General features: G+C 38.5%; 1 protein-coding gene across 1 annotated transcript in view; it reads left to right on the forward strand.

The window, feature by feature from the left end:
- The window catches only part of Rad21 (RAD21 cohesin complex component), a 28,130-nt gene extending 7,350 nt beyond the window's left edge, over positions 1-20,780 (forward strand). Inside the window, exons 2-14 of the mRNA XM_021653902.2 lie at positions 1,987-2,162; positions 6,021-6,150; positions 7,939-8,038; positions 9,224-9,330; positions 9,940-10,146; positions 10,566-10,691; positions 11,052-11,174; positions 12,818-13,041; positions 14,609-14,810; positions 15,183-15,331; positions 16,247-16,396; positions 18,324-18,407; positions 19,142-20,780. Coding sequence (XP_021509577.1) covers positions 2,019-2,162; positions 6,021-6,150; positions 7,939-8,038; positions 9,224-9,330; positions 9,940-10,146; positions 10,566-10,691; positions 11,052-11,174; positions 12,818-13,041; positions 14,609-14,810; positions 15,183-15,331; positions 16,247-16,396; positions 18,324-18,407; positions 19,142-19,333 — 1,938 coding nt within the window. The 5' untranslated portion in view covers positions 1,987-2,018 and the 3' untranslated portion in view covers positions 19,334-20,780. The remainder of the gene's footprint in view (positions 1-1,986; positions 2,163-6,020; positions 6,151-7,938; positions 8,039-9,223; positions 9,331-9,939; positions 10,147-10,565; positions 10,692-11,051; positions 11,175-12,817; positions 13,042-14,608; positions 14,811-15,182; positions 15,332-16,246; positions 16,397-18,323; positions 18,408-19,141) is intronic.
- Positions 20,781-22,383: the final 1,603 nt, after the last annotated feature.

A 22,383-nucleotide genomic window follows, 5' to 3' on the forward strand; every position in this document is an offset into this window, starting at 1 on the left:
CTAAATACTCCTCCCACGCCATTAGTGCCTTTTTCTAAAAAAGTGTTCTGGGTGTGCATTAAGGCTGTGGTCTGCTTTTTTATAAGAAATTTTTATTCAAATTAAATTTGTTGCCTATGCAGTAAATTGGGTTAATTTAAAGAAGGACAGGTAGAATGATTTAAAACTCCACACTGGGGTGTTTGCTGCCTTTGGGTTTTGTTGAATGTGCTACATATACAGTGTTCATCTAATCAAAGAGCAGGCAGGTTAGATGATGGGTGCACAGTGGCACCATCCAATGCTCAGATAGATATAATCTGATTTTTTGAATAATTATTTATGTGTAGCTTATGAGGTCAAATTAGCTTTATTGGTTTTACATTTTGATTCTTTTCTGCTTTTAGTCTGTTGACTCATTCAGTCTTTCCAGTCGGATTTGTTGCAGGATTTATCATCTCATTGTTGACTTGCTGCTTCATCTTTGTGAAAAGTCAGTTAGATACATATATGCCTGTATGTGGGTTCTCTGTTCAGTTGCAATGATCCCTCTCTGTATCTTTCTGCCAGTACCATGGTGTTGACTTACAGCTATGTAAGGTTTAAAACTGAATGGACTTGTTCTTTCTTTTTTACTCTTTCTTTTTGAAGTTGATCTAGCTTTTCCAGCTGCTTTCCATTAATTTTAGAGTAATCTTGTCTCTGGTTACAAAAAGCACACACTGTTTTGATCATTTTATTGAAATATCCTTGACGCCACCTGTACTCTTACTGTACTGCCTAGCAACTACGGGTTTGTGGTAGAGAAAAGTGGTTCACAAATAAGCGTGACACCATATGTACATTAGCTTTATCAGCAGTAGCCCCAACACCGTAAATAACTGAATGGTGTTCACTGGGTGAGCGGCTAAGTAAATTCTAGTTTATCTCCTCTCACAGTATTCCTTGGTTATAAAGGGAATAATATTATTAACGAATAGTAACATTGTGCTAAATCGAAAGAAAGCTAATTCTGTGTGACTTATTTGTGTTGTTTATGTAAAAATATGAAAATGGGATATGTAGTGTTTTATTTGCCAGGGCTTAGGTGTTAGGGGGCAGGCATAGGCAAGACAGTGTTTGTGTAGAAAAACACTTAGTTGTGTGTCTTGTTTATAGTGATGAGTACACATCTACACATGTAGAATGATGGTGTAGAAATATACATTAAGCCAGTGTCACTGTCTTGGTTTAAAGGATATATTTAATTAGCTATTTGTGAATCTAGAATCCTTTCAAAAATTAGAAAGCCAAAATGATTCCTATTTTATTAAAGGTATGCTTTTTATTTCTTAAGAATAGGCCTCTAGAATTTTAAAGAAGGACACAAATTCATTTGACAATAAAGGTAGGGCTTAACATCTGCAATGGGGAAGTTAAATAATAAAATAAAAGTTTTAGATAGTCTTAAAAAATTAAAATGATGCTATGATGCATTCCACCTATGCAGTGGGACTGTCCCACCTTCTCAGTTTGGCTTAGATGGACTGCAAGGCTCACCTCAGCAGGTGATTGTTATTGTCTGTACAGGGTGCCTTTCTTAGGCTTTGTAGTTTGGGTTTTGTGCTTGGAGTGGGGGGCTGGTGCTGGGGATTGAGCCCAAGGTCAAGATGTGCTAGGCTCAGACATTTCTCTCTTTTCCTCTAGATGCTAGCCAGTGAGCAGAATTATGTCCACTATCAGTAATTAAATTAGAAGTAGGATTTAGACTAAGAAATTTTTGATGACAGTCTTTACAATAGCAAGACATAAATGTAGTTTGATCATTTTTCTATCTGTCATAATACTTGGGGTTGAGTTTTGCCCTCATATTAAATAATAGGATCATTTTGTAAAAAGCTTACTGTACTTTGAGCTTCTTTGTATTCTCATACTCAATGTAGGAAACTAATGTTTTCTTAATTTTTACATATCTTAATAAATAGTTCAGTCCTCACATGAAACTTAATAACTTTTTTCTCTCCTCAGGTTTCTTCTTGTTTTATAGCAAATAAGAAAAAATGTTCTACGCACATTTTGTCCTTAGTAAAAGAGGGCCTCTGGCCAAAATTTGGCTAGCGGCCCATTGGGACAAGAAGCTAACCAAAGCCCATGTGTTTGAGTGTAACCTAGAGAGCAGCGTGGAGAGTATCATCTCACCAAAGGTAGGCTTGCTGCTGCTGATTGTATCTACTTTGTTTATTCATGTGTGAAATGGAACTTGTAAAACAACTGTAACTGTATATTGGGAGCAGGGGAAACCTATAGTTAGATTCCACAGGTTTCCTTCATTATTTCAGTCTTTATGGTTCAGGAGAATAATGATCATAACGTATAGACTGGCATTGAGAAATATTCATCACTAGCCTGACCCTATTAAGTATAAAGCTTTGGCCTTTGTTGTAGGGAGAGCAGGGAAATCTGGGGGATAATGAACGCAAGCAGAGACTTGTTCTTAAAAGTTGTGAGAAAAAATCTGTTTCTAGGTGGAGGCTGTGGGATTTGAGTTTCTGTTTGTTCTGTAAACATTTGGCTGGCTTTAAGATTAATAGCTCACAGATCTTACTGGGATTGAAGATACTTCTTCATATCCTTCATAGGACGGTTCTACTCTGAAATTTTTAGTAACCAACAAGAAATATTACCAATAATCCTATTGTGTAGACAATCCTTTCATAGTATTTGCTTGCCTGCTAGACTATTGTGAGTGTATGTGTTGTACATCATATTAGCTTTATTGTATATATAAAAGTAAGTTATATTGCCTTGCAATTCAGAAACAGCAATGTTTGTAGCTCATTTGATTGTTGCATAGCATCAGAGTCTGTTATCTACAGTATTTACAGGATTTGAAACAGGCTTCAGCTGATGTGAAGTGATTCTTAAGATCATTATAGGATTTTAAATCTAGAATTTCAAGCCAGTAAGTCATTGTTTGGGATGAACATGACTTTCCTAAGCTATTTCCTAAACTATTGGGATAGTTTACATTATTTTGAATTTTTTGAGCTCTTAATTCTCTGGTTCTGTGTAATACAACTGTTAAAGAAATGGCAGGAAAATGAGTGGAGAAAGGGTAGTCTCTTCAGGACAGAGATGACTTCATGAGTAAAGGTGCTTGCTGTGCAAGCCTAATGACCTGATTTCAGGTTCCTAGAACTCACAGGGAATCAGAACGAGGCAGCTGTCTACAATTCTGTTGCCATGGAGGAGGTGGAAACAGGAGGAACACCCTCAAGTGGAGATCGGGGACCATGGTTCAGTAGGTTAAGGTGTTTGCTGTCAAGCCTGACAACCTGAGTTGAGTCCCTGGGACCCACATACTGGAAGGAAATGACACAAGTTGTCCTGGAAAACATACAGATGTACCCACTAACTAAATGTGGGGGGGGGCAGGCAAATTCTGACCCCCAAGAAGATTGTCCTAATCCTATAGGCATTAGGTGTTATACATACATACTTAGACTAACACTTGATAATAAATGTATTTCTTAAAGGGTAATCTTTTTAATAGTGCTAGAACAAATGGTATCAGCATGTATGAAAATGAATTTGAAATACCTTATTTCTTATTTAAAAAAAAAAACAAAACTCAGGATTATAGGCCTAAAATGTGAAGTATAGAACTCCTAGAAAATAACCTATTAAGACTCAAAAGGGGAAAGCTTATTTTTATAAAATAGATTAAAAAAAACTTCTGTCAGATGTTGATTAAAAAATATGTGCAGAAAACGAGTAAATATATTTAAATATATTTCATGTGATGTGATCATATAAATAAAAATTTAAACAACCCAGTGTTGTCACATGTTTATTAGAACAACCAAAATCCAAAACACTGAGAATCCTAAGTAGTGGCTGAGAATGTGGAGCAGCAGGAGCATCTTCATTGTTGGTGGAAATGGGAATAGTTCACTAACTTTGCATTGTAAGCCAGCAGTCTTGCCTTTGGTGTTTACTCAGAAATAGTTAAAAACTCAACATCTGTGTTAAAGAACAAAAATAGATGTTCATAGCAACATTACACCCAGTTGTCAGGAAGTACAAAGCATTGAAGAGATCCTCAGTAGATGAGTTGATAAAACTAGTATAAAAACAGCACCACTCTCCAAAGGCATCCTGCTTCAGGGTCCTGGCTGTAGAGTCCTCTTGGAAAGGCAAAGCTTTGAAAGTAGTGAACAAATTGAAGGAGTTGGAAAAAAAAAAAAGGAAGTATGACTGTGCGGGCCACAGGTTTGATTTTAGTGCAGTAAAGCCAGGCTGCCTGGCTGTACTGTGCACTAGTTTGCCCCGCTGGTCCAATTACATGAGAATGTGGTTGTAGTTCTTTTGTTGTTGTTTTTATAAGTGTGCTGGTTGACTAAAGTCAACTGGAGAGATTACATTCTTTTTTTTAACATCCATAAATATCAGGAGCACATTGACCTTAGAGGATGCTTGTTACAGTTTGTGTAGAATGCTTTGTACACTACAGAAAGTCTGGGACTGTCTGATAGATGAGAGTGCTGACAGAGAGTTTAGCTAAAAGGTAAATGTGGGATAGCACAAATTACTTACAAGTTTAAATCATTTCTGTGTGGATTTTTATTTGCTTTTGTAATGTGCTTGTAATATGTTTGTAATATGTGATATGTTATAATATGGTGTGACACTGTTTTGACACAGTGAACTGACCTGAATTTGATGAGCGTTTCATGGGAGGAAGTAGTTTACTAGTTGAGGTTGTATCAGATCAGGTACACTTACTGTATTATATTTACATCCCTCTGTGTGAAAGCACAGCCTACCTCAGTTCACCTACACTAAACCAAACTAGAACTTGACATTTTTACCCACTCTAAACCAAACTAGTCTAGTACAAACACATTTTCACCCACTCTAAACCAAACTAGTACAATCGCTACATTTTGGAAGTTGCTAATTTTAGACAAAGAAGAGGTGAAGAGTCTGTCTTTGCAGTACCATCTGTAATTTCAAACTGCATAAACCACAAAAGAGTAAGTAGGGTCTTTTTGCACTAATTAGGAATAGGATATTAATTGGAAATTGCTTTTTGTGTCCTACATTTAATGAGATATGGTATGTCTAAAAAAATGACAGCAAATTTGTTATTTTTGCTTTAAATCACATAAGATAACCAAAAATACAAAGACTAGACTGTAAATAGGGTCATAGAAAAATTCAGTGTAGACGTGTAAGTTGCAGACATACTTTAACAATGAGCATAATTTTAAGCATATGTTTCTGACAAACATGTTTTTAACATAGAATGTGGAAACCTTATGTTTACGGTATGATTTGAAGAAACTATCTGGGGAACTCTTGAGTTTATATTTTTTATCCTTTGAATTATTTTTTTTTCTTCTAGCCAGGAGAATTTTGAATACTTCTGTTTAGGCATTAATGGTGTGACTTTTTAGATCACGAAGAAAGGAAAAGTGTTAAAGGGACATTTGCAAACCAATCTGATTGGCTCAGCAGCTCAGAAACATCCCAGAGCCTCAGCATTCTGCTCATTTACTCCTATCCTTTTCATTACACAAGCATGCACCGCCTTCACACAGCAGGAAAGGAAGAAGGACGAGGGCATTGTGTTATTTTTAAAGTCTTTCTCAGAAATTCCCTGGCAGACTTCACCCTTATTTCTCAGTTGATTGAAGTATATAAGCATGCTTGGTCAATAACAAGTTTTAACAGACAGGAATGAAATAATCATTTTTAAGGCCAGGAGTGTTTACTTCTGGAACAGAATCACAATTTACATTCTCCGTGTTGTGCTGATGATAAAACCCATGGGAAGATTTGCTTCCTGCTTTGTACCTACCTATGTGTCTGAATGAGTTCATGAATTAATACTGTGTAGTCTGTGTTAGAGTTCCTTGGGGATTGATATAGCAGTAAATGGGAAGCTGCAAATTATATTAACAACCTTTAAACCATGCAGAAGATAAGAAAGAGTGGGAAGTCCCTCCTAGCACAGGATATGCACTTTAAAGTATATTTAATCTTAACGTCTCACTCAGGTGAAGATGGCGCTGCGGACATCAGGACACCTCCTCCTGGGAGTAGTCCGCATCTATCACAGGAAAGCTAAATACCTCCTCGCAGACTGCAATGAAGCATTCATTAAAATAAAGATGGCTTTCCGGCCAGGTATTGCGCTGTTTTGTTTTGTGGTTTTTTGTTTTTGTTTGTTTTCTTTTTTAACCTGTGTAATTTCCCATACCTTGGATGGAAACTGTTAGACAAATGTTCTAGTTAGGTATGTATTTTTGTGGTAGAACAAGGACCCTACAAAGGGAAATTAAAGCGTTTGATCTTAGACTAGGTATTTAGCTTCTTCTCAGCAACTTACATACCACAGCTAAGCATCAGAGCTGAAATGTTAAAAACTAATTAATAATGTGATGAATTTTAATAAGGTAGCTCAGAAAATGCAACTGTTGGGAGGAGTTCTTGAACAGTTTTAATGTACTTTTAAAATGAAATGACACGTCATTTAATCTTTTGTCATGCCGTTTGAGGTAAGACTTGGTCCTAGAATTGGATTCTACCAACCTAAGTAAATAGTACCTGGAGTATTCATCAGAATTCACATTCTGCAATTTTAATACTGATGAAATGCTGCTGTGTTTAAAATGATCTGAATATGGGCTAGGGGTAGCTGAGTTGACACATCTCTTGCAAGCCAGCAAGATCAATCTCCAGTGCCCGTGGAAAAAGTTGGCACTGGTGGCACCTGCCTCATCTGGGGAGGAGGAGATGGGATCATACGTAGGGCTTTCTGACCAGCTAGCCTTAAGAGTGTGTGAGCTGAGTTGTCACTCCTGATAAGATCTGATAGACTAGGATTAGAAGGAAGGAAAGGGGTCTCCATCAGTGGACTTTGGGAGGGGCATGTGTGAAGAAGGGAGAGGGAGGATGGAATTAGGAGGGGAGGAGGGAGGAGTTTATGGAGGGATACACAGTGAATAAAATGTAATTAATAAAAGTTAAAAAAAGATGTATAAGAGAGAAAAATGAAATTGAGAAAATTGTAATAAGTAAATAATGAAAAAGAGTGTGTGAGCTATGTTGAGGGAGAGATCCTATCTCATAGTAAAAATAGTAATGATAATTTGAATATATAAGGGGTGCTTTTATAACAGCTTGTATTGAGGCGTATTCTAATACTTCTATTTTAATACATGACAATAAACTACATAGTATTTTTTAAGTGGATTTATTATAGGTAGCATTTTTTCCTCCTTAATACTTGCCACGTTATTTTTTAATATTTTTATCTTGGAAAATTTTTAGCATAGCTAAAATTCTATGGTACTTTTCCTAAAATAACCAACTCCTGAGCTAAGGAGACGACTTAGTTATTAATTTTCTTGCTCTATAAATATGTAGGGCATGAGTTCAGCACCCACATTGTAAGAAAAACAGTAACAACAAACAGGGTTAGGTGTAATTCTGGTGCTGGGGAAGAAGAAACAGGATTCCTTGAACTTCTTTTACAGCCTTTCCAGCCTAGTTATTGAGTTTTGAATTCAGTGAGACCCTGTTTCAGGAAAGGTAGTAAGCAATTGAGAAGTCCCCTGACCTCTGGTTTCCACACTGAACACAAGGAGAAGATAATTAAGTAAGAAAATTTATATTTATTGTACTCCTGGTATTACCCCTAATAAAGTTCATCATAAAAAAAAAAACACAATAGTGTTTGTTGACGTGCCCTTTAAAGACTTAGCTTAAAGTCTAATCAGTGCCTGGGCTGTCATTGTAGAAAAAGAGCCGTGGTTCATGGTAATGTGTCCACAGAAAGAGAGGTGCTTCAACCTCAAAATACTGCATGTTCTGCCTACGGGCTTTTCTAGAATATGACCTCAGGAAGTTGTTACCTTTGACCCACTTGTAGTCTGCCTCGATAGGCCTTGAAGCTTCGTCTCTCTGTTCCAGGTGTTGTCGATCTACCTGAGGAAAACCGGGAAGCAGCTTATAATGCCATTACTCTACCTGAAGAATTTCATGATTTTGATCAGCCACTGCCAGACTTAGAGTATGTGTCTCTCCTCCTCTCACTCCCTTTCACTTTACTAATCCCTCCTCTTTTAGATTGTTAGCATATTAATATTACTGACTTCCATTGTGTTAATTTCCTTAGAGTGTTTGATGCTGGTTTACTAGGCACCTAAAATGAATATTTTGAATTTAGGAGTGTGTTAATTATAAGATGTTAAATTTCAGAAATGTTCTTCTCTGAAAAAATTATGTGGGTATCAACTTCTAACAGATGCAATTTGAGAATTCTGGTAAAAGCCATGTTTCCTGAAAATTTGTCTAGGTATGTTCTTTACATAATGCTCTCAGTAAGCTTATAATTTGTTTCAAGATTATTTTTTCAGAAATATATATTACAGTTATGTACTAGTTGTCTTAGCAAGCTGTACTGAAAGCTGCAATTTTAAAAATACATGTATAAGGTGACTTACACCATCCTGTGAAGAATATAAAAGTATTGTTTAAAACATTTAAATGGAAGAAGTTACATGGAGACAACTATTTTGGCAGAGTACTGTTGTATGTTGCTTATTTCTTTACCAGTAAAATCTAGCTGTTAGGATCTGATAGCAGATACGACTATACCTTACTAAGTTTTTGTGTAGCACAGTGCCTTGCCAGCTGTTTACCATTCTAGTTGGCAGTGTGAACCCGGGAGAGTTGGACCTAAAAATGAGGCAATCTTAAGTCTCGTGTAATCGCCAACTTTATTCAGCGTATCAGACAATTTATGTTGTGAGGGATAAGAGTCACCTGACCAGGCATAGTGATACACACCTTTTATCTCAGCACTGAGGGGGCAGAGGCAGGCAGATCTCTGAGTTCAAGGTCAGTCTGGTAAAGAAATGAGTTCCAGGGCTGTTCAATGGAAGACCCTGTCTCGAAAAAAGAAAAACAACAAAAAAGAGTTAACCTAAGAACAAGGACAAGCTAGCTGTATGTGGCAAAAAACACGTTTTCCCATAGAGGAAGATAACATGAAAAACAACAGCCAAAGTTGACTCTCCTATGCTGCACCTCGGAGGGGCATGAAAACACATCCAAGAACAGTTCTGGGTTTTGAAGAAACTAAGGTCACAAAACTCTTGTTTACTTGGAGCTTTCCATAAGCTCAGAAGTCGTTGATTTCCTTCTTGGAGTACTTTGTGAAACTTGATAACATGTATTTGAACTTACTTTAAAGTGACATCGACGTTGCCCAGCAGTTTAGCCTGAACCAAAGCAGAGTGGAAGAGATAACCATGAGAGAAGAAGTTGGGAACATCAGTATCCTTCAGGAAAATGATTTCGGTAAGAGCAAATTGCTAGTGTTAGTTATATTGTGATTGTGTTGATATGTTGCCAAGAATACAAAGGCTTCCAGGCTTAACATTTCCCTGTAGACAGAAAAACTTACTGTGTCTAATTTGTGTCCATCAACAACTTGCCTTGCTGCTGCCTGTCAGGCATCTTCATGTACCATAGTTGGGGTTCTTGCTCCCCCTGTTCCCCATGTAGTGAGAGAACCTGTATTTGAAGTTGTGTGGAAAGTCCAAGTGCTATAGTAATGCTCACGTTTGAACTAGCCATTGTGGAACAGTTAGCTTCATTACTAACATTCAAAAACTTTAGGCACATTCTTTTATGGATAGCAACACTTTATGTCACAGTTGAGGTCTGTGAATGTTAATTGTGCATGCTCCATTTCCCTTATTCAGCTCTGGTACCCTAAATTTAGATTCAAGTTTGATTTTTGTTAGACATTTCCCAGAGGTACAAATTTGCACGCAATAGTTTAATATTTGCCACTACATGAGACTTCAGGAAACAACAATTGTGACATTACAATTGTAATAAATCATCAGCTTTTGTAACAGTAGCATTTCTGACTTAGCAACTGATGGCATGTAATGTGTTTAGGTGACTTTGGAATGGATGACCGGGAAATTATGAGGGAAGGCAGTGCTTTCGAGGATGACGACATGTTGGTGAGCACCAGCGCTTCCAACCTCCTCCTCGAGCCTGAGCAGAGCACCAGCAACCTGAATGAAAAAATCAACCATTTAGAATATGAAGACCAGTACAAAGATGATAATTTTGGAGAAGGAAATGATGGTGGGATATTAGGTGAGTTGTGCTTTCTTAAGTTCTGTGTCAGAACAGTCACCAACTCTGAGTCCTCAGCAGCCATCTGGATAGGAATGTGTGAATGGCATCAGTTGTCTCATTCTTTCTCAACTAGCCAAAAATGTTGAGCTTTGTGTGCTTGCTTTTATCAGAGTTCTGAATTTCACTAGTTATTCAAGCTGCTGTTTTATGTTTGATGTCTAATAACTAGCTACTTTTATGGAAATACAAACTAGAAACAAGTGATGAGCAGAAATTTTTTTCAGAATTTTGTGAACTGCCTTGAGAAAAACAGATAGAAATTGAATTCAGGTTTAAAATTAATCCATTTAAACCTAATAATTGTTTTCCCCCGGATTAGTTAATATAATTTTAGCATTTCCTTTTCAGATTTTAACTGTTGGCATTTCCTATTTCAGATGACAAACTTATAAGTAATAATGATGGTGGCATTTTTGACGACCCCCCTGCGTTGTCTGAGGCAGGGGTCATGTTGCCAGAGCAGCCGGCACATGATGACATGGATGAAGACGACAACGTGTCAAGTGAGCGTTTTACGTTTCAGGATTCGTGGGGTAATGGCGTAGCAACCAAAAAGACATGTCACAAAGCATATGGTAACACAGACCTCCCTGTTAGCAAACTGTGACTGTCTTTGAATCGCTTGGTTAGTGTTGATTGCCAAATCTCATTTTTTTCAGTGTTATTTACTCTGTGCCATCCCCCTCTTTTGTACAGTGGAGTTGAACTCTGCAGGGGCTGTCTGGCAAATATTAAAGTAGTTTCGTTTTGTTTTGTTTTTCACATCCATGGGGTTTTGTTATACTTCATAAAAGGGATTTCTTTTCCCTTTTGAGGGTATGCATGTTATGCGTACGTCTGTTCTGATCATGTTGCTTTTACAGTGGGTGGGCCCGATAGTCCTGACTCTGTGGATCCTGTTGAACCAATGCCAACTATGACTGACCAGACAACACTTGTTCCAAATGAGGAAGAAGCTTTTGCATTGGAGCCCATTGATATAACTGGTGAGCAATAGATTTTAGTTGTCCTAGGTGTTGTCTTTTTCTGCTTTTGGAGATAAGCTGCTTGCTCATACCTCTCTCACAGTCTTTACTCTGGCCATTATAATGTGATGTCTGGTGGAAGAGCCATGCAGGGAGCTAAAGGTATAAAATTATACAACAAGTCTTTATTGTGTGTCTTAGTCCTTGGAGTTCTCACGTATTAACATCAGTAATCTTGGGGTCAGTGAGATGGCTCACTTGGTAAAGATGGTTGTCACCAGGCCTGAGGACCTGAGTTCATTTGATCTCTGATCTATGTAGTAGAAGGAGCCACTGCCCCCAAGTTGTGTTCTGGCCTGCCCATGTGCTCCTATACACAAGCACAGACATACATACACAAAACCAAAATGTCTTCTTTGTTTGCTTGCTTGCTTGCTTGTTTGTTTTTAATGTATTTTTAGGAAGAATATGATGAGAGGGGTTTCTGTGGAAACTAATCTAGTCACTAAGAATTATATTTTACTTTGGGAGAAGGGAGAGAACTGTAGCTGGAAAACAGTTCCATCTGTGGAGAGACCCACAATATGGCATCTGTTTGTGTTATTTAATCTTTTGAATGTTTTATTATGAAACATACCCTGTAATGTATGACCGTGAGCTTGACTTAATCCCAGAAGTTTCTGTGAAGATTTGAGTAGTGTCCTTTCTTTCCAAAGTGGTATAGACTAAAAACGAATAGGAAAGGTATGCCATGGTGTTTCTAGGTGCTCTTGATTTGCCCTGCACTTCTTCAACCAACCCTATATCAAGCAGCTCTATACTGCTGTTGTTTATGAATCGTAACTTGTGCAATAGAAGCTATAGTACTGGGACCATTTCTAGGCAACTTAGGCTATGCTAGACCCTGAGCATTTTACAGCTCCTATAAGTAAGTGGTCTATTTCGAACAAAATATTTTTTCATTTTGTTAGTTTCTTTTCATAGTCACAGTTAAAACTGTTAGAACTACTCAGTCTGCTGACACATGCCATTAATCTCAGCACCTGGGAGGCAGAAGCAGGTAGATCCTCTTGAGTTTTTGGCTAGGCTGTTCTACATATCAAGTTCCCTGCCAGTCAGGGGAGGACCCTGTCTCCAAAACAAAAAAGATTGTCAGAGCTTGGCCATTCACTCCCACGCGGTCAGCCCTGAAAATAGATGCATAAAAACAGGTAACATTATATGGACTAAGAAGGTTATACTTCTGTGTCCGTGCACACATAACACACCTGCAGTAACAAATAAAAGTTAGGAATTTAAATTGAAGAGGGAAGCACATAAGGGCAGTGAAGGGGAAATGGTGTAATTATAGTCTCAAAAAGCAAAGATTTTAAAATAAATAAATATGCAAATTTTCAAAAGAAAAGAGTGTCAGAACTTAGAACACCAGTTCATGTCTCATAGGTGTGGTGTGTGTACTATTATGATAAAAATCTAAGAACTAACTTACTCATTCAGCAAATTTCTGTTGAATATCTCTGTTGTAAATAACGTTTGAAAAACATCACTTAAGACATACAGTCTTCATGGGAATGAAGGATATCCTAGGATCTGTGTCTAGAAAGGCAGATGATACCAACCAGGCCAGGAGGAAGAGAATGTGACCTTATATTCTTTTATTCTAGTCAAAGAAACAAAAGCCAAGAGGAAGAGGAAGCTGATTGTTGACAGTGTCAAAGAATTGGATAGTAAGACAATTAGAGCCCAACTTAGTGATTATTCTGATATTGTTACAACTTTGGACCTGGCCCCGCCCACCAAGAAGCTGATGATGTGGAAAGAGACAGGAGGAGTGGAAAAGCTTTTCTCCTTACCTGCGCAGCCTTTATGGAATAACAGACTACTGAAGGTAGTACCATAGGCCGTTTATATTTTGTGTGCATTTTGTCTTCTAAAAACATTAATTTTTAAAACCTTTGTTTAAATCACTGTTAATCAGATACTCTTCAGTTGTGTCACACTTTTTTCTAAGGTACATCACAATATGCTGAGTACAGCCATGCCCAAGTATTAATGGGATATGTTTTTCCAGGTGTAGAATGCTATTATTAACAGTAGTGTATCCTCCTTGGCTTTCTGTTCTGTTTATCCTGCTGTAGAATTCTGGCTTTATGGTAATGTCCCACATACACACCCTTAACCACATACTAATGTGCAGTTTTCCGCTCATTTGAGTTCCAAACTACTGCAAAATAAGTTTGTGTGGCACTTGCTGCTTGAATTGGTGCTGTTAGGCTATGACTCTTGTAATCTGAAATGTGCAGAGAAGCAGTTGATTTTTCTTCACGATACTCCAGAGCACCAAGATAATGACGTGCTGCTGTTTATTGGAAACACAGGTTTGAAGAAGGCCTGTAAAACATTGACACTTTAAATGGAGGCTTTTCTTCAGTGGCACGGACACTGGTAATGTGCCAGTTTGTATGACTAACTCCTCACCCATGCTCACATATGAATCACTAAGTAAACTTACTGCATTTGGCTCACAGGAAAAAAAAGTCGTACTTGAAAATAAAATGACTAGCTCATTAATATATTAAAGTGTCATAATAAACCCCATTTTTATATAATGGATGAAGGCTAGTAAAAATTTTTAGTCTTTAAGTCAGTAGGTTCATTTTCCCTCCCTAGGTAGAAATTTAAAATTTGGTGGAAAACCACTTCTGGGACTATGTTCATAACATTGCAGTTTATCATTTAAAATGTGAGGTCCTCTTCATTCATGAAATCATCAGATTTTGCTTGCTTGTTAAGAATATGTTGTTTGGTGATATGTAAAAATCTCACATAGTAGTTAGGTGAAGAAAAGCAGAAACTATTTAGTATTGTGACAGTTGGCATGTTCAATTTATTAGTGAAAATAACTGCAGGCAAATAAATTTGAAACCTTGACACTTAATAGATACAGTTGTTTTCAACTTTCTGTATTTTATTTTATTTTTTATTATTTTTTTATCAGTTACATTTTATTAACTCTGTATCCCAGCCGTGTCCCGATCCCTCATTCCCTCCCAGTCCCTCCCTCCCTCCCTCATCTCCACCGTGCCCCTTTCCAAGTCCACTGATAGGGGGGACCTCCTCCCCATTCATCTGATCCTGTTTTATCAGGTATCTTCAGGACTGGCTGCAAAGCCCTCCTCTGTGGCCTAACAGGACTGCTCCTCCCTTCGGGGGTGGGGAGACCAAAGAGCCAGTATGTTTTCAACTTTCTAAAATGGCTGTAATTATAATTTGAACACTTTTTCCAGTGAAATATGAGAGCGTAAAGTAAAGTAAAAAATACTAAAATGTGCACATCCTGGTTACTGATTACAAACTGTATTAAAACATTCCTTAATGAGACTAGAGAATACAAATGTTAATGAGTCTTCAGTTGGTATGGTTTTATAGTTGATGCTCTGCTTATGTTTTGATAGCTCTTTACACGCTGCCTTACTCCACTTGTACCAGAAGACCTTAGGAAAAGAAGGAAAGGAGGAGAGGCAGATAATTTGGATGAGTTCCTTAAAGAGTTTGAGAATCCAGAGGTTCCCAGAGAGGAGCAGCAGCAGCAGCAGCAACCACAGCAGCAACAGCAGCAGCAGCAACAGCAACCACAGCAGCAGCGTGAAGTCATCGGTCAGTTCTGCTGGGAGAGTGCCTTACAGTTTTGTGCTGTCAGAGCAACCCTGGTGTAGGATGAAAGCTGTGCTCAATTTGGGGCATGGAGATCATGAATCTCCTCGCCTTGGTTTGGAAACTCATCCTCAGAAAGTTGTAGGCCTCTGCTGACTGAGTTGATAATTAAAAGGGTATCTGCACAGGACTGGGGTGGGGGCCAACCACTTTTAATACTTCTCCCTCTACCTGCATTGATACAGCCTGAATAATCTTTACTGGGTTTCTTCATTAAGGAAAGTAACTATATCTTTGTCTTAATGTACTAATTTTAAAAGCAGACTGTTCTGAAATATTGTTGAAAAGTAAGTTCTTTTTTCCTGATGATTGCAGATGAGCCCATTATAGAAGAGCCAAGCCGCCTCCAGGACTCAGTGATGGAGGCCAGCAGAACAAACATAGATGAGTCAGCCATGCCCCCACCACCCCCTCAGGGAGTTAAGCGGAAAGCTGGACAAATTGACCCAGAGCCTGTGGTACCTGTAAGTAAAGAAAACATTGGGAGATGGTCACACAGTTAGTTGCAAGAGGCATTTAAGGAGTTCTGATTTAGGACTGTCTGGGTTTAGGCAGAAAATGGTAAGAAATGGATCCAGAAGAACACCACTGAAATTTAGGAACAAAGTTTTTTTCTCTTGTGTGGGAAAGGATGTTAATGAACTCAGCAGAGACTTCTTGGCTCTTTGTGAATGGTCTTGCGTCAGAGTGGTCCAAAATGAGTAACCGTAGGGTGACGTCAGTGGCTCTGAACCTGTGCTGGTTTATTCAAAAATTCCTACGTCTCTCCAGTACTGGGCAGGCTTTTAATTGATTGATAGATATATACTTAAAGAACTGAAAACTGATGAATTAATAGCTGACTACTGCATACTTTGGCTATCATGAAGTCCTGCTAGAATAGAAATACTAGCTAGGAATGAAATCAGAGCATCTGGTTTAAGGCTTCCAGTTTTAAGCCTGTGGAATACATTAATTTGAGGGGAATGCATGCCTTTGGTAGCTTTGGCTCCTATTTCAGTCATCATAAAAAACTATTGACAGGACAGCCCGTTGCTAGCCTTGAGAACTTTCTCAGTGCCCTGTGCTGAAAAGGACATGTCAGTAAGAGTCCTTGAGTGCAGAAATCAGGACAGATCATAGATCAGTGACTGCAACACTGCTCTCATAAGACTCTTTACGGTTCTTGAATATTAATCTTAAAAAGAAGGTAGTACAAACAGACTTGGAAAGCATGTCCTTTTCCATGTTGCCTGCTGCTGAATCCAAAGCTTTTTCTGAAAGATTGTAGGATAGATAGTAAGTTATTGTAATATTTTTAGTAGTTGACCTGATACTATATTTTCAAAGAAGCTACCATTAAAACCTGCATCTTGATTTGCCTTCTTTAATTCTTTAAGCCTCAGCAGGTAGAGCAAATGGAAATACCACCAGTAGAACTTCCCCCAGAAGAGCCTCCAAATATCTGTCAGCTGATACCAGAATTAGAGCTTCTGCCAGAAAAGGAGAAGGAAAAAGAGAAGGAGAAGGAGGAGGAAGAAGAAGAGGAGGTAAGAAAACTGTAAAGGTCTTCAGTGATTACATTTCCATGCCCAGTTTAACAAGGATTGCTGGCTTTTCGTGTTTGAGCTAAGCCAGTTAATGAGGCATAGGCACATTGAAAAATGCTCAGATAGGATGAAAATTGAACTCAATTCTTAGTGTCATGAAGCATCAGATTTTGTGCTATGCTGTAATTCTGAGTTTCCCTCAGAGGAAAGATAGGGGAATGCCCTTAAAGACTTCTAAATTTTTACAGTTGCATTTTATCATGTTGTGGTCAATAGTTGATTCTTACTGCTATTAAAGCCAGCCTCTTGTATAACCTTCTCACTGTGACCTGGAAACCAAATAGCCAGGCATACTCCATTTGTGAGTTTTGGTTTTGTTTTAATTAGACCAGAGTAAGACCTAGCTCTAGTGAGTGGAAGCCTGAAAAGATGTTACTTTCCACAGAATAAAGATTCTTTAGACATGGCTTCCCTTTTTTTCCCTGGAATATGTGTTAAGGTTCTTTCTAAAGTTTTCATCTTGCTTATTCCTGGATTATTGAGGTAGTATAACTTAATTAACTCTTCATTTGATGTTTTTTCATTTATGTGTCTAAGTCTTTGCTTCTAAAATGTTTTCCAGATAATTAAATGAAGTTGTTAAAATTTCTTCTCAAGACTGTTGTTTATACATTGACTACTCTTTTATTTTTATTTTTTAACATTTTTTAAAGATTTATTTCTTTATTATGTATACATAACTCTGCCAGCATGTACACCTGCACACCAGAAGAGGGCACCAGATCTCATTATAGATGGTTGTGAGCCACCATGTGGTTGCTGGGAATTGAACTCAGGACCTCTGGAAGAGCAGTCATTGCTCTTGACCTCTGAGCCATCTCTCCAGCCCGACTACTCTTTTATTAACAGCCACTCATGTTTCTAGTTTATTTTTATGTCAGTGACAGAAGTAGGTATATTTCTTTGGTGTAATGTTTCACTATTTTAAAACTAAAATTTAGTTTCCCAATCTGTTATTTTATGCCATTATCTCAGATTTTATAATGAATCAGTATATTTTTATGTGCATCGGTGTTTTGCCTGCATATATGTCTGTGTGAAGATGTTGGATCCCCTGGAACTGGAGTTACAGACAGTTGTGAGTGGCAGTGTGGGTGCTGGGAAAAGAACAGCCAGTGCACTTAACCACTGAGCCACCTCTCCAGCCCCATGAATCAGTATTAAAGCACAATTCCTGTTCTAGGTAAAGTTGCTGATCACTAGCTTCTTAAAGCATGGTGTCTAATGCCAGTGTATCTGGGGAGAATGGCAGTTCTTGGCCCATACAATTTCGGGTTCAGAAAGCCATTTGGACAGCTAGAATAAAATAAAGCATTTATTAATAATTAATGGTGTGCATCTTTTAATATATAAATAATCTGAGTTACTCAGATACTATGCAGGCTTTTGGTATTGATCAGTGATGACAACCTAGAGAATCATACTATAAAGTAAACATCCAATATTAAATAACCTTTCCCAGTATCTAGATTGGTGTCATTCATTGGTGACCATTATGGTGTGGGGTTACTTAATTGATCTCTTTTGCTTTGTTTTATTACAGCTATGTGTAATTGAAAGAAACCTTGTACTTAATGTGGATTGAGTCCTGGCACAAGGTTCTTAAATAGGACCTGCAATATTCATGTCCTGTACTGTGTAAACCACATCTACATAAACATCATATTCAAATGTTTGCTTTCAAGGACTTTCCTTTTTCATCAGGAAGACAAGTTTCAAAGTTCATAGCAGAGGGCAAATGATTTGAAGCAGCAAGATTGTAATTTTCTGTAGATAAGTCAGACAGTGTTGGTCAAAAGCTTTCTGGATATAGAGAAGTAGTTGTCAGTAGGGCAGTCTTTTCAACTTCTGGTGGTCATTCATTTAGGACGAAGATGCTTCAGGGGGTGATCAGGATCAAGAAGAGAGGAGGTGGAACAAAAGGACTCAGCAGATGCTTCATGGTCTTCAGGTATGCATAGTCTACTGAAAGCCCCTCCCCTGAAAGCAAGACCTCTTACAACCTAGAAGCATAGCTTTGTGGAAATTTCTCCAGGGCTACATTGTTTGAAGGATCTTAATTACATACGTGAATTGATAACCCATAGAGTAAACCTAGAAAGCATCTAGGGTACATAGTCAGTAGTTATTCTGAAAAGCAGACCCTTGAAGCTGTGCTGGAGACTTAGGTGCACACTAATGTGCTAAGGCAGAGGGCACCATATGTCAGTAACACTGAGCCTCAGTGTCCTAGACACAGATGAGGCTGAGCACGCATGAAATGCCTGGCAAGTGCTAAGGCAGAGGGTGCCATATGTCAGTAACACTGAGCCTCCGTGTCCTAGACACGGATGAGGCTGAGCACTCATGAAATGCCTGGCAAGTGGGATTTCCTACGGTAGATTGAAGGAATGGTTGATAGTTAGGGTTTGGCGTCTGAATGGGGGCTGCTTTAATTTTGGTTTTGTTTTAGCATTTGTTTTGCTATCCCACATCTATATTGTAGCAACTTTGCTTACCTCTTGGACTTTTGCCTTTAGATATGTCATGACATGTTGTGGCCCTTGCCCTTATTAAATAACATAGGAACTACTTATATGACTACACAAATGTCCTGTCCCAGCTCCAGCCGAATTCACTTTACTTTTACCAGAATCTCATCATCCACTTACTACTTATCATCTGCTTTGCTTTGTTTAATTTCAGCGAGCTCTTGCTAAAACTGGAGCAGAATCCATCAGTTTGCTTGAGCTGTGTCGAAACACAAACAGAAAGCAGGCGGCAGCAAAGTTCTACAGCTTTTTGGTTCTTAAAAAGCAGCAAGCCATCGAGCTCACACAGGAAGAGCCATACAGTGACATCATTGCAACACCCGGACCAAGGTTCCATATTATCTGAGGAGCTAGACATGCTAGAACTAGTGTTTACTCACTAGGACGTACAAATTGCCCCCGTGTGTAGGGCACCAAAACCCTTTAAGGAAGTTTTTAGATTTTTGTTTGTACAAAATCTTTGCCTTTTCTTTTTTCATTTTCCCCCCACTATTTCTAATTTGTCCACCATCTTTTAAGGGAAACTGCGTGTTTGGGTCGGGTTTGTATTCCTGGAGAAGACAGTACCCCAAGAACACAGAAGACTTTTTAACAGTTCAGTTCAGAACAGATGTGTGCAATATTGGTGCATGTAATATGGAGTAACAGTCAGAAGTCCCCATTTTCATGTTACTTTTTCCATTACTATGTTGAGATGGAAAACCTGCCTAGGAAAATGCCTGACACTTTAAGAACTGTGGTTTGAGTCACTTGACAGGAAGAGGAAAATGTCTTCCCGTCAGTGACACCAGCAGTCTGGTTAACCACTGTACCCAGGGATAGTGCGTGAAGCACCATGGTTGTCTTCTTGATCATGTTTTAAAGTAATTCCATAATGAGCAAGAATTTGTGAATTTGCGTTGTGGCTGATCCTCTTTATTCTGTTCTGAAATCATTCCGTGAGTCTTAGGAACCTGGCACTAGCGCAGCTCAGAATGATCAGAGACTCCTACAGTGGCGTGATTCTCCAGGGGCTGCAGGTCACTTTCTCAAGATGTTCGGATGTTTGCTTGAGGAATGAGATCATGAAAATTAAAATTCCTCCTGCCTGCCAAAGGGCAAGACCCATGAGACCTGCACCAGGTTGACTTTCCTTTAAGCAAACAGCGCTGTAAAAACTAATGGCTTCTCTGATATTTATTATAAATGTTAGTACTGATCTCTATCCAAGACTGCACACTCCTGTATTTGAAAATATTTTAATAGCTTTGCAACTGTAACCCTGTATCAGTTTCCTGTAATTTAAATGGAGAAAAACATCCAGATAAAGGCTTTATTATTAACAGACCAGATAGCACCAGAAATTATGTGACTATATGAATATCAAAACATGTCTTCACTTTGAAGGGCAATTATGTTGAAAGTTCTAGCTTAAGTGTTGGCACTTTTATGGGGGGGAAATCAGTTTTAAAACTAAGACTTCCATGTATACCCAGTAATTTAAAATTATGTGAAATATTTTAAATTTGTGAACTCGTAATTACTATTTTAATGATTCAGTTTCTCGAATGATAATTGTATAAAATTGATCTTGCAGTTTTATTTTCAGTACGACGTGCCTGTAAACCATGGACAGCCCCTTTGTAAAAAGACATTGTAGATAATTGAATGTTTGATTATAGAAAGGTCATTAGTTTCTTGTTACACATTTTGTTAGTCTGGTTTTTGTCGCTTATTGGGTTTAATATTGTTCTTAAAAATAGTTGATGCTGTTATGTATAACTTTTCTAATAAAAGTTGTGTTTTAAGCTGTACATTTTGGAATATACTCAGTTGGTGGTATATCCCAGAAGAAGCGCTGACTGAAAAAATTAACGTGGCCAAATATTTCACTTACTTTACCTAGAATAATCCATGCTAATAAAGTGAATTTTTTTTATGTTCAGTAGTCACGTGAATAACAGTGACCATAATCTGACAGCTGGTGTGGAAAGGCAGCACTGTCTTAAGGTCGTTCTAGCCCTCAGCAGGTGCTCGGAGTCTCTACACACAAGTCTTTGTTCCTTCCTCGAGCTTACATTCTGACAGGAGACGAGTCACAGGAAGCCGAAGCCACAGTAGGGAAGGCTGCAGTGTTAGTGTTGGGCAGTCAGAATAAGCTTCGGAGAAGATGACTTTGTGGGCAATAAAAGATTTGAAGATTTAGACCTGGGGGTGGGTATTAGTTATGGGTCAAGTGTTGAGGAAGGGAGACCCACAGACAGGTAAAAGCCAGTATAGCTGGAACTGTAAAGATAATAGATGGAGCAGACGGTGGTAAGATTCAGATTGTGTGTGGTTATACTTTACAGTGCTGTCCATTTCGCTCACACCCAGTGAACCTTAAGACAGACCGGCTAGATGGGCCCACGCCCTACACAGTGGGCTCTGGCTTCTTGCTTTGTATTTGGTGGTAATTGAGTGAGTGGAGGGAGCTCTGAAAAAAGCGTGTGGGTCTTCTGCCACAGCCTTGGGGTAATACTGATGCTTTCACAGTGTAATTGAGAGTAGTTCTTGGAATCGTACCACCGTGACCTGAATTTGAGAAAGAAAGCAGCTTGATCTGTCTGTGCAGTCAAAATGGACCAGGACTTGAAACTTGAAACTCTGCCTTTTAACAGTAGTGTGGTCTTGGGTCTTGCTTTTCTCAGTTACAGAATTTGGTCTTAAAGTCTTGAAAATCACATGACATAAAGACTAGTGAAGTATCTAAAACTAGGTATTCAATATGTGGTATAGATGGTAGCTCTTGTGAAAATGTTTAAAACAAGGAACTCACTTTTTTTTTTAATATTCTATTTTCAGGACTGATGATGGTAGAGTGTTGAGGCTAGAGAGACTAAAACTCTTCTACTAGGAATACCTCCTTTGAGCATATTGCCTTCGTTGTTTGCAGTGTGGATTGCTTATGTAGCAGTAAACACTGCTTACCTTTCAGATTTCAGCTGAGGGTAAATTCCTCAGGGGAAATTGTGCTGATCCACACCCTTTGTCACTCTAGGTCAGGCTTTCTGGTTGAATGCTCTTTAGGCTCCCAGGAAACAAATAACTGGCAGTACTTGAAGCAGTTTCAAATTAAGATCTTTTCAAAATCTTCCATCAGTTTGACTATATAATGCTAAATGTATGTAAAATATCCCAAACTCTGAGAATTGTCAGGATTGGTCCTTTAGAGTCACCTGTGATATAATCTGACCCCACAGGCAGGTTGACCATCCACACCATATAAAAGCCTGAAAGGATCAGCTGGAGTCTCTCAAATTACAACTCTTAAGGCCAGAAGGTGGTACATGCCTTAATTCTAGCACTTAAGAGGCAGAGGCAGATGGATCTCTGTGAGATCAAGGCCAGCCTAGTCTACAGGAGTTCCAGGACAGC

The sequence above is a fragment of the Meriones unguiculatus genome, chromosome 8 (genome assembly GCF_030254825.1).
Source record: "Meriones unguiculatus strain TT.TT164.6M chromosome 8, Bangor_MerUng_6.1, whole genome shotgun sequence".
Lineage (NCBI taxonomy): Eukaryota > Metazoa > Chordata > Mammalia > Rodentia > Muridae > Meriones > Meriones unguiculatus.